The sequence below is a fragment of the Coregonus clupeaformis genome, chromosome 23 (assembly GCF_020615455.1).
Source record: "Coregonus clupeaformis isolate EN_2021a chromosome 23, ASM2061545v1, whole genome shotgun sequence".
In the NCBI taxonomy this organism is placed as follows: domain Eukaryota; kingdom Metazoa; phylum Chordata; class Actinopteri; order Salmoniformes; family Salmonidae; genus Coregonus; species Coregonus clupeaformis.
Window position 1 is genome coordinate 17,202,841 of NC_059214.1, and position 17,352 is coordinate 17,220,192.

Sequence of the window (17,352 nt, forward strand, 5' to 3'; positions counted from 1 at the left end):
GTGTGGAAATATATATAAAACACATGAAAATCATGTTTTTGACTGCATTGGGCCTTTAAGGTTATGGTAAGGGTTAAGGTTGGGGTAAGGGTTTAGGGTAGGATTCTGAATAGCACTAACATATTTTGAGTAGACTACCAGAGATACTCTATATAATGACGAGATGTTCTTGTTTCTGCCCTAACAATGGGAGTCGTTGCAAAGACAGGCAAGAGGACGTGAGATCAGGTGGGAACATTCTAGCCACTGGGAGGGCAGATACGCGTGTGTGAACAACAAACACAACTCGGATATAAAGTAGTTTTTCTCAAAGTTGGCAAAACGCCACGTGCGTCCACTTATATCAGTACATTCGTAACAACCTAGATATTACGGAACTTCTATTTGATCAAATAAGCCTCACTTAGCAAATTAGCAATCATATTTTTATTTTGACCAAATCCGACACTCTCATATACCTTCCTACAAAAAATCCCCACTTGGTCTGATTATCGCTATATTCTCGCGTGGACAGATTTTGATGGGAGTAGAGCCTCGCATATTTTCTGACGCTACTCAACTCAACCGCTGATTACCAAAGTCGCACTCGCACGCAAAGATCATCACATCAGTTATGGCCCTCTGGACGGCCGCAGCACTAGGCTACTGGTTTTCATTCTTCAGGGACTGATTCAGACCTGTGACACCAGAGACCTGTTCAGGGGAGCGCATGACGTTCAGAGAGATTAAATGTAGCATATTGAAAATTATTGGAGCATCCACATTATCCTTAATGTATAATACTGTAATACTGCATAGAATCATATAGTGTTTTAATAAGATCTCTATGTTTATAAGTTCATGGCACAACATTCTTCCAGGTTGTGCCATCTCATAAAAAATTTATGACATCAAAGCTCACACTACAAAGTAGCCAAGGCTAGTCATTAATTATTTCCTCTATTCTCTCTGAAGCGTCCTTTACATATATTTCCACAAGGTGGCGCTATATACTAATAAACCATATCAATGTTTTTCATACAGGAACAGATTTCTTCTAAAGATTTTCTTCATATGTAGCCTACAAATCAGCCAAAACCAATACAAAAAATATTTCAAAGTAGCAAGGCTTGATTATGTTGTGTACCTACTGTACATAACATCATGAGGTATCATAATGAATAATAATGTTGTGAATCATAATGAATAATAACGTAGTGAAGGTAATGAAAATAAAAGTAATAAAGGAAAAGTTTTAAAAAAGTAAAGAAACTATTATCATCTATGTTGGTGTACATGCTAGAGAATGCATTTCTCCCATGGTTGCACACTGTGGCCAACAATGTTTTGCTACTGTACATCTCATTGTGAGCAATGTGTATGAACTGCAAAGATGTATCATTCCAGTGATCCGTGTGTGGCCTGTTATCTTCTGATATCATCTCCCTGAAAATGTGCAACACAACAAAAGCCCTCTAAGAGAGCATTCTCTCCCAGGAGAGATCCACTAGTAGTACATAAATATTGTATTTCCTTTGTAAGACACAGGGGCTGTATACTGTTGCTGCAAGGCAGCACATGGAGACATGCTCAGTGAAAGAAAATTCAGAAGCAGCTCCACTTATCTCCTTTTGTCTCTTTGTCTTTTAAACACAGGCCTAAGATAAGAGCACATCTGTAGTTCCATGGCTTCGTGTAAAATAATAATAATAATAATATGCCATTTAGCAGACGCTTTCATCCAAAGCGACTTACAGTCATAAATGACCCAATAGGACAGATCTTGGTGATAAAAAAGCAGCTGTGTGTATAACTGATAGACACACTATCAGATAGACACTATCTGAGAGACAGTGGGTCTCACTTTCACACAATCGATTGGGCCAAACCTAATCTAATAAACAAAAGTTCAACAGTGATGTTATTATGGAGTATTAAAAGTGACGCACTTGGAAGATGCAAACACTGCTGGAATTAATTAAGTTTCCAATATGCTGGCCCGATTCTGAGGGGACTATTTGCTGCTGAGGGGGTGATCTCATGATCAGTAAAAAATTTAACATGTTTTTACAGTCAGAATGCGTAATCTGCACGGGAATTAGGTTTGTGTTGGGGAAGCATGCGGTCTGGACTCACTGCAAAGGGTCATAGGTGACAGTGCAGACAAGTGACATTGATTTGTGGGTGTCAACACCAATGGGCCTCGACTATGTGAGAAAACAAGATAATAGTTTTTTTTTCTCTCTCTCTGGGCAATTTACTGTTTTCCTTAAAACATTTACACAATTCTGATTAAAAATGGTGTCCATCTCCCTTATTTGCTGTAGTCAGGGCATCATATCATATGACATAACTCAATTTATTTTTCCAAACAGACTTCGTGTTTACAGATATGTGAAGTCATGTGGCAATATCGTTGTTTTCTAATAAAATTCCGTTACCAGTTGTGAAGGAATTTCACAAACTTTGCTTCTCAAGGGGATTCCAGAAATGACTGGGGTTTGTTTAAAAAGGTTCAAGCACATAGCCGTCATTTGTTTTTGATTTTAGCCTTAATTTAATTTGGCATATAAAATATGATGTGTGATGGGATTTCTAATCATTTTGGATGATAATCCTAGGGGAATGTATTGACTGACGTTTTGCCAGATTAAGGGGATTGAAAGATTTGAGAAACAAAGGGCTGATGTGTGGTAGAAAGATGAAGCTCTGGTAACCAGAGATAGGAGGTGCAATCCCATGGCAGACAGTAGGTAGCCATTTCATGGTTGGATGAAGGCAGTGTGAAAAGGTGAGTATGCTGAGCCAGGGTGCAAGGGCGAAGTATGAAGCACATTCTAGCAGTACAAGGGATTGTTGAAGCACTGTCAGCTAAAGACATACTCTAGTTCTGCTTAGGGCTGTTCCCAGGAACACTCAGCCAAGACCCCAGGCTCAACACCCTGCTGTACTTTGAAATGCGATCTTTATTGTCCATAAAGTTTAAGCCAAGTATGAAGAATCAGTCTTCCCTAACAAAAACACTCACCCATACAGAGAGAGAGAGAGAGAGAGGGGGAACTACAAGTGGAGTAGTCATGCTTGCAATTATGCCTCAGTTAAATATAGACGAGGAGTGATAACGCAATTTTCAAAACTTTCTTAAATGAATACGAGTGCAATTCATATAAATAGCAGGGCATTTCTTGCAGGAATTCAAAAAATGTAAGGGCAGATTTACGTAGGCTTATTTATTAGATTAGGTCAAATGTAATGTATTGCACTAAAAGCTGGGACATGAACTTTCTGCATGTGGTTAATAAAGAGAGACTTCAAACTTGATACAAAAGTGCAAAAAAAAAATACACAGTTCAGTCTACTTTGAATTGTGTCCTACATATGATCTTGATTTTACTGTAGGTCACACAAAACAAACTTTAAGCATATTTGATTAAATGTCTGCTTTGTCACATGACCCAATGATGACCCAATGATGATACATTGAGGCTAAGCCAGATATCACTTCTTTTTTTATCTAATGATAAATTGAACTATCATTACTGTGACACACCTGCGGCTTAGACAAAACTCTTCCATATCTCACCTTTGAAGTTGGAGGGAAAACAAAAGGTATTAATCAAAGACAAGGCTCCCCTTCTTTCCTTTTGGCTGCTCAGGGCTATCGAGAGAGACATAAATGAAAAATGTAAATGAGACTAGTGAAATTACCTGTTTGCTTGTGTTTATATTGTGATTGATTGGATCACTGTATTGGAATGCAGGGGTGAATCTTTGATGCGCTACAAGAAGACAGAGATCTTGAATTTCAAGTGGGATGCCCTTCGCAACTCTAATGGGAGATAAGTAGATGGTAATCTTATGTAAGACATGAATGACACATGGGCACAAAGTGTCCTTTTGTCTTGAAAATATTGTAAATAATTTATTAACGACTAATATGAAAAAATTGAATGTGAGCTCAGCAAAGAAAAGGCACTGAGAGAAGGTTTTTCCATGCAGTATAATGGAACAAATCATAAAATATATTTCAGCACAGACGTAGGTAATAGCCCATAGATTACCTTAGGCTACTTGTCCTAAATAAATAAATACAAATATAGATGAATGGATGAGTAGAAACCTATTATCTCGCTCTCAATAAATGTTTTTGATAAATATGTTATTGCCTTTCCACAACTGTTAAAGTATTTCAGAAAAACAACTTTGGGCCTACGTAGTTTCCCCAAAAGTATGCATGTTCACGTTATCAACGGATATTGGCAAATATGACAGAGGTATGCAACACCTGAGATGAGCTCATCCATTCCTGAGAGCTCTTATTTCTTTACTATAAACACGCAGGGGGAAATGTTTCTCTTTCTCTCCCATTCTGATCTAAAATATATTTTTGCACACAGTCAGGTTCTTCCAACTAATTAGCCCGTTTTTCTGAGTGACAAAATAGGTATTCACTTGGCCGGAAGCGACATCATACCAGGTGGGAGATGAGCGCATTTCTTATGCAAGGAAAATACATTCCAACTTGAAAAGTGCACTAGAGCGCAGACACCCGGGTAAATTTGTGCGCTTTGCGCCTACCTGTGAATCGAAAATTACCGACCACTTCGATGCTGAGCAACGCACAAATTCAACCGTTGTTACCAAGGCCAATAGATGAAATTACTTTTGCACTAAAACGTTAGCATTGATTGTCCTCGCGGAATCTGCTGGGTCCTTGGGTTTACTTTTCTGCCCAAGGTCTGGCTACATTCCATCACCCCCGGGCTGTAGTATCCTTGCTGCCAGATTAAAATCGCTGTGCTATTGGAATTTGGGTGTTTTAGTTAGGACGTGCTTGTCACCTCTTCCTCTGGTATTTGATCTTTGAATCTGTCTGCCAGAGAGACGACTATGAAGAGGTTAACAAATTTCATCACGATGTCTCTTCCCTCCTGACGGAGTAATCGAACGTTAGTGGTGCATCCAAAGAGGGTTTCAAAGGACTTTTTGCGCATTTCATGGGGGTGCTGAATCCTGCAGATGACCAACTCTGCAGGACATCCCATGAAAACAACAACACCTTAATTGAATTGGGGATTGGCGCCTCTCACTTTCTAATTTAACGTTTTTTTTTTAAGGATACTCTCATCATGACGATTCCATTATCTCGGACTCAACTAGCCCTGTTTTTCATCCTCTTATGTCCGGTCAATATCATTGGGTTATGGTGGTAAGTCATGCTACACACAATTAACATGTCTGTCAAGTTTAGTTGTTAATGGAAATAAGGTTTCTTAGAATACGGTGTTTTTTGTCATCTGATGAGATGTAGGTTATGCTTTGCACGCGTCCATGTTCTTGATATTTGGCTAAAGATTGGCATGATGTCAGTTTGCACTAAAATACATGCAATTCTGGATCTGACTCTATTGATACAACCACTATTCAAGAGCCTTGTATTGACAAGTGTAATAACATGGTAACACGTTTGATGACCTTGACCGCATTGTGAAGCATTTGGTAATACTTAGTCTACAATTACTATACTATATTAATATACTATACTATATTAATATACTAATTAAAAGTTTTGGTCTATCATCACCTTGCTACTGCAAACTCACTCAAATAAATTGTAATGATTGATCAAACAATCTATGACAATCTCAAAAAAATGTCTTAACAAACCACAATACAGCATTTTTTATTGTTGATAACAAACTAATATCTAAAATGTGGATAAGTAAGTAAATGAAATCAACAATAAAAAACGAACATCCCTAATGTTATGACTCAGCTAGCCAAAAAGATTCAGCTTCAGCTTGTGGAGGTCTGCAATTGCCTGTAGTAAAAACAGAGATATTAGGGAGGTCAGAGTTGGAATCTTTTCCGTGGACCTTGAGGCAGTGGATATGTTATCATAAAACAATTATTTGTTCAGTACTCTGAGATGTATGAGACTTAAAAAGACACAGGCAGATTTTTTTGAATAAAGTATAATACATTAATTTGAGACACACATCTAAAGAGGGATGTTTGTCTAAATCAACCTTTTCAAGTTTGCCTCTCATCCACTCTCAATCAAGGCCGGCTATTAGTACTGCCAAACTGTGAACCTCTCTCCCCAAAGACAAAATTGGAGCACTCAGGTGAGCACACCTGGAGGTCCTGCAGTTTGACAGGACAAAGATGCTTTCTGTTGAGAGCTGTGCATGCCATCTCACTCCTGTCTCTCTGCCCCTTGTCTTTTAAAGAAAATGGTTGTCAGCCTGACCAGACAGACAGGATGCCATTTGTTGGGGTAGATGAAACGTCTCTGAGATAAACCTCTTCTTTCAGAGCTTCTTTGATTAGGCTCTAATCATTTGGGCAGAGAGCAGTGAGACCAGAGAATGTGGAATGCCTCTGCAAGTTTCAGGACAAGTAAGCTCCCGGTCCTCCTGGGTGTGTGTGGGTCATAGTCTGGCAGGCAGCCAGGAGTGTGGCCCACAGGTGTGCATATAGCGCGTGCCATTTCCACTCATCCGCTCCTGGAATGGGTCCTCGGCCAAGCTTAAGCTCTGCATCACCTGTAGAGAAGCACTTCATTATACCAGATCTTTATCGTTCTCACTCCCATTTCAAAGCAATACATATTTCTGGAAAATCGCATGATTTCCAATCAAGGCCAGATGGATCAGATAAAGATTACATGACAGGGCTTGGCAGGGGCTACTATGTACACTGTTTCACCACAGAGCATGTGGCCTCCACTGATTTCCAGACATTGGGATTTTTCAGTGCGCGCGTAAACCTCATGTTGTCCTCACTTATTGCAAGACAAACATGTGACAGACAGCAGCAGTGCATCAGTGTTGTGCAGGATTTGATTTAGTGTTGAGTTCTAGAGAAGATTGTGCCATGGCTCGGAGACACGGACCGAAGAGCTGAACCCAAGCCACTCTCCAGCTAGCGTTCCAGCCTTGTCGTGACTAACTTCATATCCACCATAGCCCACTTAGAGGATTAGGAGGATGAAATGTACTTGTTTGCAAATTGAAGAAATCCCACATATCTATGGCCATGCAATTCATAATGTAACTTGAGGTCCACGCAAAGCTAGAAGAACAGCTTATCTCCAAAAGATCATGACGGCCTACATGGAGACTGATTATTTGGATACGTGTCCTTTATCAGTGTTTCCCTTTCTATTTTGGTCTCTGGTTATCTCTATGATATTTCATGCGAGGCACTGTTTAGAGGGCTCTTGATTGCGTAGATGGCAGTACATCCTCCTTTCTCTTATGATTAGACTCTGTTTCACCATTATCGTGTCCAGGAGCTTTACTGTGACTGATACAGAAGAGGAATAATGACACATTGCATGGACATGGAAGATTGATTGCTTATCTGCTTTTGTAGTTCCTTTATGTGTGCTTTTATAAAGATTCCTATCCTTTATATTCAACACTGATAACAGTGTGTTCCTCATAGTGTCCTGTTCAGGTCAGTGTTGATTTGGATTAACGCTAGCATGGTGGTCAAGATAGAGAAATGTCTTCATCTACATATTGCTAGAGCCATACTCAGATCAGTGGCAATCAGCGCCGTTTAAGATGAGGGAGGACACTTTTTTTTCATGAACACAGCCTTATTTCTATTACAGCATATTGGATGACTGTCATTCATATTCCATTCACCCAGTTAAATGTAACATCGATAGGTTTAGGCTTCTACATTATACTCATATCTTCCCTATACCCATCATGAGGTTGCTACAACCTAGTCTATGAATGAAAGTTTACAACGTAGGTGCACACAGGTCGAGAGACAAATTTGATGTGACAGACAGTGACACATGGAAAGACAGTGACATTCAATACCGCCTTGCACACTCTTGCCTGCATCTAGCGAATAGTGGGTGTAATCTTTAGTCCAACAGTTGCAAACGAGAGTTTATATTGGACAAATGCAGGTATGTTTATCCCCGTTTTGTTCCTTTCTGTTTAAGAAACGTTTTCCAACAGAATTGGCGGAATGAATACACCCCTGATCATGCGTAAACACAGTTTCATAGCAGCCATGTTGTATTCCTTCTCGCATCTACGTTATGTGCTCCCCTCCTTTCACCTCTTCCCTTCACTTGTGGACTTCAATGCACAACACATCAGCTGTATGTGACCAGGCGAAAAAAACCTTTCCAAGCCAAACCGCTACACACAGCCTACATCGTTGTCACCATTAGCTAAAGTAACATCATAGTCAGCATAGCTAATAGAACTAACGTGTTAGTAAACCCGCTACAATCATGCAGTAACGTTAACAGTCATTAAGCAGTTACACCGGCAGGCCCCGGTGGCAATAAATTAGTAAAACCAAAAGCTTACCTTGACTTGGAAGAGTTCCAGTGTTGTGTTGGATAGTCATTGCCAGCTAGCTAACATAGCAGGGTGTTTCAGTAGGCTAAACTAGCTAGCTGCATTTGCTAGCTAAGTGAAACTGAAAGTGAAAAAAAATGACGAAATCTCTCTCTTCTTTCTTGCTTCTCCTTCATTTAGGAAGAAATTAATTTGTTCAAAACTGTTCAACTATTTTTCTCTTTGTCAACTACTCACCAATTTTATGCACTGCAGTGCTAGCTAGCTGTAGCTTATGCTTTCAGTACTAGATTAATTATCTGATCCTTTGATTGGGTGGACAACATGTCAGTTCATCCTGCAAGAGCTATGATAGGTTGGAGGACATCCTTCGGAAGTTGTCATAATTACTGTGTAAGTCTATGGAAGGGGGTGAGAACCATGAGCCGCCTAGGTTTTGTATTGAAGCCAATGTACTCAGAGGAGGACGGAAGCTAGCTGTCCTCCGGCTACACCATGGTGCTACCCTACAGAGTGCTGTTGAGGCTACTGTAGACCTTCTTTGCTAAATAGTGTGTTTTAATCAATTATTTGGTGACATGATTATATTTAGTATAGTTCTATCTAAAAATGATAACTTTTTTAATGTTTTACATTTGAAATGTTTATGAAATTCACTGAGGAGGCTGGTCCTCCCCTTCCTCCTCTGAGGAGCCTCCACTGACTCAGACCACATGCTTCATCCATGCCAGTGTTCAAGCTGCTTCGGCTGCTCGTGTGATATAAAAGCGTTCCTTTTGAATTGGGCTAGGAGGGTTTGCCTTTCACTTTGACAATGACACAGGACTTGGAGAAGAAACCTTGAAACATGGTCTGCTTTTTTTTTACGAGTCTACACCTCCTGCTGTAAAACCTGGTCCCTTTTTTGTGAGCAGCTCGCTGAGCCAATTTCAAAGCTATGATCCTGGCACACAGATTCCCACAGGTTTGAAGGCCGTGACACATCTGATAATCAGGGGTTGTAAAGACTTGGTGTGTCTGCTAAGTTCTGTATCTGCACATGTTAATTACACAGGGGTGTGGAATCATTGGAGTCAGATCTGTGTAGGAATACTATAGCGTGCTGGAGATGTGTTCCCCTGTGATCCGTCTCCATGGAGACATTGTCAATACATCATCAATAACTGGCAGAAGGATGTCAGGATCCCAGAAGTCGGTGACGCTGGACTGTCGGAGTAAAGTTCTCACACTTCAGTGAAGATAACTCACATTGTGGGCGTAAAGCTGCTGTTCACTCCCCACTTTTAGGACAGCGTGAATTATTAGGCTTTCAATAATTTTTCGATGCTTAATCTGTGCCGCCATTATGCTATTTCTCAGTCTTTCAAGGACAAGTGTACAGTATGTTGGCTGTTCAATTTTAGTTTTCCATGACGCTATGGCAAAAAAAAAGGTGCGTCTAACTGTACAAATAATTGGTATTTTGATTGAATCACAGATATACAGTGACATTTCAGACGTTGATATATAAATGGTTTCGACTTAATAATGTAATTTACTTACTGGAGATGGGATGCATTACATTTTAAGAGCAACGATCCTGTGTCTCATGCTTCTTATCAGGCCGCCATGCTAGGGATTGGCAAGAGCGCTTGTTTGACTTCTTAAAACAAACTCATAAGGCAGATGAATGTTATTAGTCAGAAAGATTAGCTGTGACAAGGGTGAGTGAAAAGCAATGAGGTATTCTCACACACTCCTACTCCCACATAATAATAAAAACGGACTCGAGCTTTACGGATCACATCAGCTGAACTGGAGTCAGATGCAGAGTTATTGAATAGAGGGAACAGGGTGATAGGGCTGTTCTCACATTATGTCATAGCAACTGTCACGGGAAGTACTGGCAAGAGTTCACAGTGTTGAACCTGAGGCCCGTACGCCCATTAGGAATTGAAATAAACAATTTCCCTACGTGTAAACATACATCTGTCAACGCTAGGTAAGAAACACGGCAATTAAGATGCAGCCCTCTCGCTCCTTTTTATGTTCCGCATCACTGCAGCGTTACTATTTCTCTCCACACCTGAAATGTCTTTTTGCACAACTTTGTGATGTCAAGTAATCAAACTGCCTGATAGAAGAACACGTACATTTAGCTTTAGTGATACTTATATCTAATAAGAGTAAGACCCGAACACATCATAATATTATGATTTGTAGTCATAGTCTATCTGTTGGATGCTTCCCTGTAGGGCAGTGGGGAGCCCTTTGGTCATGGACCCCAACAGTATCTGTCGGAAGACCAAGCGACTAGCGGGCAAGCAGGCCGAGCTGTGCCAGAACCAGCCAGAGATCGTCCACGAGGTCGCCAAGGGTGCCAAGCTGGGTGTGCGGGAGTGCCAGTACCAGTTTCGTTTTCGCCGCTGGAATTGCACCAGTCAGAACAAGTACTTTGGCAAAATACTCCAACAAGGTGAGTAAGGACTAGTCATAATGGAAAATAGGACCCTATGATAATTTCCCCAAGATGTTTCCAATAACTCTACACACACACTGCCTGCCTGACATAGAAAATATTCATCTAAGTGCCTTTCAAATGGTTCAACAGTGTCTCACTTAAGACGTGACTCCTTGACCTTTGAGTGCACAGCCAATGGCCTCACTTCAACTTCACTCTGATCTCAAGTGCAGTGGAGAACAAGGCCAGCTGTTGTATGTTAACAAGACAGATTTACACTTGACTGCTCCTCTTTTGCATCAAATTGCAAACTCAAAATGATCTCCTAAATTGCTTCTCATATAACCATTGATCTCTAACATTGTCGGTGCACTTTGAAGTGAGTAATAAAACGAATGTAGGCCCTGCTACTATGCAATTATTGTCTTGCTTTTTGCACGTTGTCTCCTCCCATTTCACTTTTCTATGCTTGGTTAATAGAGACCATTCTGTGTGTACCAACAAGGAAGTGTTTTGTCAACAAACCACCATTTAGATCCAATATAGTGTACCCTTTATTGTCTTCATCTTTTACTATCTAGCTAATGCATGCCCTCAGTTGAATCTTTTGAGGATGTCTTTCATATTCAAAACAATTAGAGTACCGTTACTAGCATCCTGCTGGCGCTGACAGAATTCCTGTTCTTTACCGTCAGTAAACTGACACAGGAAATGTCCATTATAACTTTCAGATTTTGTCTCAAAGAACCGCCGCTTAGTTCTAAAGACTAAATTCGGAGTAAAACATATCTCATGCCGTAGCCATTTAAGTCATTACAGACGAAGCCTGTAATCTCTTGAGGCAAAGCTAATTATTCTGCAGGTGATTTAACAGAATTTTGGTCGCTCGTTGAGGAATATGTGGGTATTACGATGATACCTCCTAAAGTGCTAGATTACATATGTTACAGGTCCCAGTTTTGGGACTGGTGCAGCAGATAATAGTTCCTGTAACACAGGATAAATGATGAAACAGGAGAACGTGGCTTCTCTTTCAAAGGTTCTCTCAATTCACATCCTAAAATTCTTTACATTTATAACCCAAACACATTTACTCTTAACTTGAATTCACCTGTTTAGGTTATAATTATGTAGTTGACTGTTGCCCACTATAGCCCCATAGGAGACTCTAAAACATGAAAGCCTTTAAAGACTGGTATAACTCATTAGAAGTTATTTTATACCCATGCTAAAAATACATTCACCCAGTGTAAGAAGGGCTAATAGAAAGACAAGATTATTGCAAATGACATTAATGTTAATTATTGGAAAATGACTGAACAAGCTAGCATAGCGCTAACCGAAGCCAGCAACCAACTGACCGGAGCTAGCAAACAGCTAACCAGAGCCAGCCAAAAGCTAACCGGAGCTAGCTCTAAGCTAGTGGCATTTCTAACATTTACTTTACAACAATTACAAAATTCTTAAACATCACAGTTACAACATTACATTCTCTAAACCCTTAGGATTTTGTCAGAAGCGTCTTTTTCAAAAATATAAAATGTTCAGGAGTTAACTATTCGTTTTTTTCTAGATCAAAGGAATGCTCCGCCATCATTTCATTTTACATGTGTTTCTGTCTAGTACGGAGTTATACAATTACTATGTTGTTCAAAACCATTACATTCACTTCAACAGGCAAGTTACAAAACTATATTGTGGTATTCAGTGTATTGTTGTACTTTACTGACCTGTGACACAGGATAAATGATGAAACAGGAGAACGTGGCTTCTCTTTCAAAGGATCTCTCAATTATGAGAACACACAGGTGCAGGATCGCATATAGTCCCAGTGCGAAGTGAACATGTCTCACTGTCTCCTACTGGCCAACAGTAGTATAAGTGCATCGCAATGGCAAAACCTTGGAGGACTGACATTTCAGTAAAAGCCTTCTTCCCCAATACAAAGAAATAATACATAAACACAAATGTGACCATACATTTTGTGTGTGTCACACATACATCATCTTCCTGTAAACTGTGGTTTGTAACGTTCCTGTTTTGTTGCTGAGAGCCAGCAGAGGGCAGAGTGCCTGTGGTGTGGTCTGTCTCCTCTGGTCAGATGTTGATCCAACCGTTATCAGAGGTACAGCTAGAACATTGATTTGACCTGGTTTTATGTGACCACTCTTATTGGATTGGGCCCGGTTTCCCGATAGTGATGGAACTTATGTTTACGAGTGTTTTAACGATGCATCTTTCCTACAACAGCCGAAGATGTAACATGCGTTTCCCAAAACACCACGCAGAAAGAACGTTCACTAAGTGCGTCGTTGAACCATGTGTTGATACTGATAGGATCGAAAGAAAGGCAGCGCTGCTCTCTGATCAGCTTTCTCCATTCAAATCTTACCTTAACATTATAATTATTCCATAATACTGACAACGGATTAGCTCTTAGAGAGATATTATCACCTAGTGGCTGCAAATATTGAGGTGGCTTATTCTAATGCTTACCTTATAATAATGACTAAATCACAGATTCATTTGGCACATCATTGCACACATGTTGTTACACATCATTAAATATACTGAGGCAAACATTACAGACAGTGTAGCCTACAAATAGAACTCAACTGACTGAACATGAAATTGATTTCAATATGATTGAAATATAAAGGCCTGTGTAGCCTATAGCCCTACTGTATTTGTTTTAATGCAGTCATCTCGGTTTTTATTCTTCACTTGTTCAATTGCAAAGACATTGGCAAATTTGTCGTTCCAAAGTTAATGGCGGTCACAGAGAGATAGATAAACAGCTTGATTCTATGTTTAGCAGAGATCTTCTGTGTATAAAGTGACGCGGAACGGCAAAAAAGAATCTAACATCTACTTTAGCTGTTCTGAGGCGGTCAGTAAATAACAAGTGTTTTCAAGTGCAACTTTACTTATGATGGTTTTGGGAAACAACTCGGATATTTAACGATGCTCCTACGAAGGTTCTAACAATGAACTTAGCCTTAAAACCAGTTAAATGTAACTAAATGTAATCGAAAATATAATTTACGTAATCTCCAAAAGTAATTATTTATCATGAGAGTGCCATAAACAATAACTAGTAATTCTACATACTACAAAAAAGTTTAAAATCTCACCCTTCTGGTAAAAATAGTTATAAACTGCTGAGGTGTAGTCGATTTTGAACACAAGCTCAAGCACAGTACAAATATGATAAAAATATGAAAATATGAAATATTTTATATGATGTATTTTGTATTCAACAAATCTGTATGAATAAGGCTCGAAATGACTTATATGCTTTATAAATATAGTATAATGAAATTATAAAATGACTAACTATAAGATTTAATCTTCCTAATAACTGTAAAATACATATTTGTATGTTTAGTGTTAGAGAAAATATGCATATGATCAAAACATCTGCTCCCACCGCTGTGAACGTCACACCGAGCTCAAGCTTGGCTTCCTGAACTTGTTAGGAACTCACCTTTCATCTCATATTAATCTTGTCCATCTATGACAAACAGAAAGTGTTTTTTGTTTAACATCTATGAATTATTTTAGATTAATGGCTATATCGATCTCTGAATGTGCTGTAATGATGAAACCACTCTCTCCTGCTGCACTATGATATAAGGATTGCAGGCATGTGGTTTGTCAGTATCTGTGACATAGGGTTCAGCCAGGAGTTGATGGACAGTAGGAAGAGCGAATGAAATGGTAGGAGGGACATCCCAGCTTCAAGTGGTTTCAGAGTTCACATCCTTCGTCACATAGGCAGACAAAATATACTACTGTGTCCGTAGGAACCAGGGCTATCGCTCAATGCAAGCCATGTTGATCTACGGTGTCCACAGATCAATTTATAACCGGTACCAGAATCACGCAGGTCCCCTAAACAGGGGACTTTACATCTAAGAGGTTTTAAGATGCTTTTGGGAAACCAGGCCCTGATCTGTTCACAGACAGATGGATCTAAATAGCATCTTTGTAGCTTTAGTTGAGTGTAAATTTAGTTTTTGCTGTCAGGGTAAGGATTACAACATTAGCTACTCCTTTCACTGAGAACTGGAGAACTCTGTGAAACTGCTTGCCAAAATGGCAATTAATCATAAATTCCTCCATGTCTATAGGTAAGGCTTAAGTGCTCCTATGTTTTGAAGCATTCCGAACAATTACCAAGATGCAGCTCTAATGACCATTTGTCAGTGCAGGAAGATCTGCAAGGACAGGTTCACTTCCTCACATGCAAGCGGCGGGCTGGGGGTGCTGCACAAAGTAGCATACATCTTTCTCCCTTTGCAAAAATAACGGGAGGCTATTTTCTTCCTATATTCAAACATATAAACCAGAGCTGTTGTTGTGTTGACTTCTCGATGCCAGGGGTTTGCTGCAAGCTCTGCTGGCTGCTTCGACATGTTGTCTCATGGTTGTAATGAAGTAATTAGACGTGCTCAGAGACAGTATGCAGGTGTGACAAGATAGAATAATCATAATTCTTCTGCCACCTCAGGAATGTAGCTCATTATTAGCTCTGTCAAAATGTTCCTGCTTCTGTCTGCTTCTCTGTCAATCATCATTTGGGAGCTTTGCATTGTCTGGCCGGGGGGCGGAGAGGTTTTCTCCAGACTCCTGGAGAGAAAACAAACACACACATTTTAGGTCTTTCAGTAACTGTCCTTTCTTATGAATGTGACACACTTATTAGTCTGAGTACCAAATAGCACTCTATATAATTGCACTGTAAAAAAATAAATATATATATATAGTTGTTTCAATTAAATATGATTAAGTAACTGGTTCACACAGCCTTATTTTTTGTTTACTCAACTTTTCGGTCGAAGTGTTACCTGAACTTAACATTTTTTGTTTGCCCAAACTTGGCTCCAACATAAGAAAACGTAGGCAAGAATTCAGTCAACTTAAAATGATGTGTTTGCGCAAATTATGTCATATGTTCATTCAACTAGAAACTATTATTTGGGCATCTTACCTTAAAAAGGGCTGTGGAACTAGTTACACACAGTGCTTTTAACGTACAATGTTTTCAATTTACATATTTGACATACTTGATTACATTGTGCATGTATACAGTAATTATTATTCCACATGTCCTCAACCTGGGATTTGAACTCACAACCTCTTGGTTCACAGCATTAAAATATTCCTGCTACATTTCTGTGTCAATAACTGATTTTACCTGTATTGCTACACTTTGCACTTCAAAGTAAATCTCAGCTCTTGTTAAAAATACACTCAAGAAAACTATTTTTATTTACCATAGTGATTAAGGAGTAACATTAAAACCGAGTAATATGCCCCACCAACATTAGACAACTATACAGAAAAACCTAAAATTGCTTAAATAAGTAAATCAAATCAATGATGAGAGAATAGTCCGATTATTTAATAATCATCACGGACATGGTGGCGTAGCAGAAAGCTTGTGTGATGAGGTGTGAATGACGGAGTCAGGCGCAGGAGGTAAAACACCGAAATCAGGAGGTAAAACACCGAAATCCAGAGTTTATTCAGTGTACATGAATAAAGCGCAGCAAGCGTCAAAACGAAACTAGCACAAGGGAAAAATCCACCTTGGCTACATACAAGAAAAGAGTAGCTCAACCGAGCTACTCACTCTCACAATGAACAATCACTCACAAAGGACAAGGGGGCAGAGGGAACACTTATACACAGACTAATGAAGGAATGAGTACCAGGTGTGTGTGATTGACAAGACAAGACAAATGGAGTGATGATAAATGGAGCGGTAGTGGCTAGTAAGCCGGTGACGACGAACGCAGAACCTGCCCGAGCAAGGAGGGGAGGCCTCGGCTGAATTCGTGACAGTACCCCCCTTGACGTGCAGCTCCAGGAGCGTGCCGATACCGGCCTCGGGGACGGCCAGGAGGATGCGGAGCAGGGCGAGTCGGATGGCGACGATGGAAGTCCCTCAACAGAGAGGGATCGAGGATATCCCTCACCGGGACCAAGTACCGTTCCTCCGGACCGAACCCTTCCCACTTCACGAGGTACTGAAGGCCCCCCACCCGGCGCCTCGAATCCAGTATAGAACGGACAGAGTACGCCGGCGCCCCCTCGATGTCCAAAGGAGGTGGAGGGACCTCTCGCACCTCAGACTCCTGGAGCAGACAAGCCACCACCGGCCTGAGGAGAGACACATGAAACGAGGGGTTAATACGGTAATCAGGGGGGAGTAGTAACCTATATGTGACCTCGTTGATTCTCCTCAGGACTTTGAACGGCCCTACAAACCGCGGGCTCAGCTTCCGGCAGGGCAGGCGGAGGGGCAGATTCCGGGTCGAGAGCCAGACCCGATCCCCCGGTACAAAGATGGGGGCCTCACTGCGGTGACGGTAAGCGTTGGCCTTCTGACGACGCACAGCGCGTTGGAGGTGAACATGGGCAGCGTTCCGCGTCTCCTCCGCGTGCCGAAACCAGTCATCCACCGCAGGAGCTTCGGTCTGGCTCTGGTGCCACGGTGCCAGAACCGGTTGATAACCTAAAACACACTGAAATGGCGTTAGGTTCGTAGAGGAGTGGCGGAGAGAGTTCTGGGCATATTCTGCCCATGGC

General features: G+C 40.6%; 1 protein-coding gene across 1 annotated transcript in view; it reads left to right on the plus strand.

The window, feature by feature from the left end:
• Nucleotides 1-4,889: 4,889 nt before the first annotated feature.
• LOC121536676 (protein Wnt-6) overlaps nt 4,890-17,352 on the plus strand; it is a 43,788-nt gene continuing 31,325 nt past the window's right edge. Inside the window, exons 1-2 of the mRNA XM_041844103.1 lie at nt 4,890-5,188; nt 10,550-10,770. Of these exons, the coding sequence (XP_041700037.1) occupies nt 5,109-5,188; nt 10,550-10,770 (301 nt within the window). The 5' untranslated portion in view covers nt 4,890-5,108. The remainder of the gene's footprint in view (nt 5,189-10,549; nt 10,771-17,352) is intronic.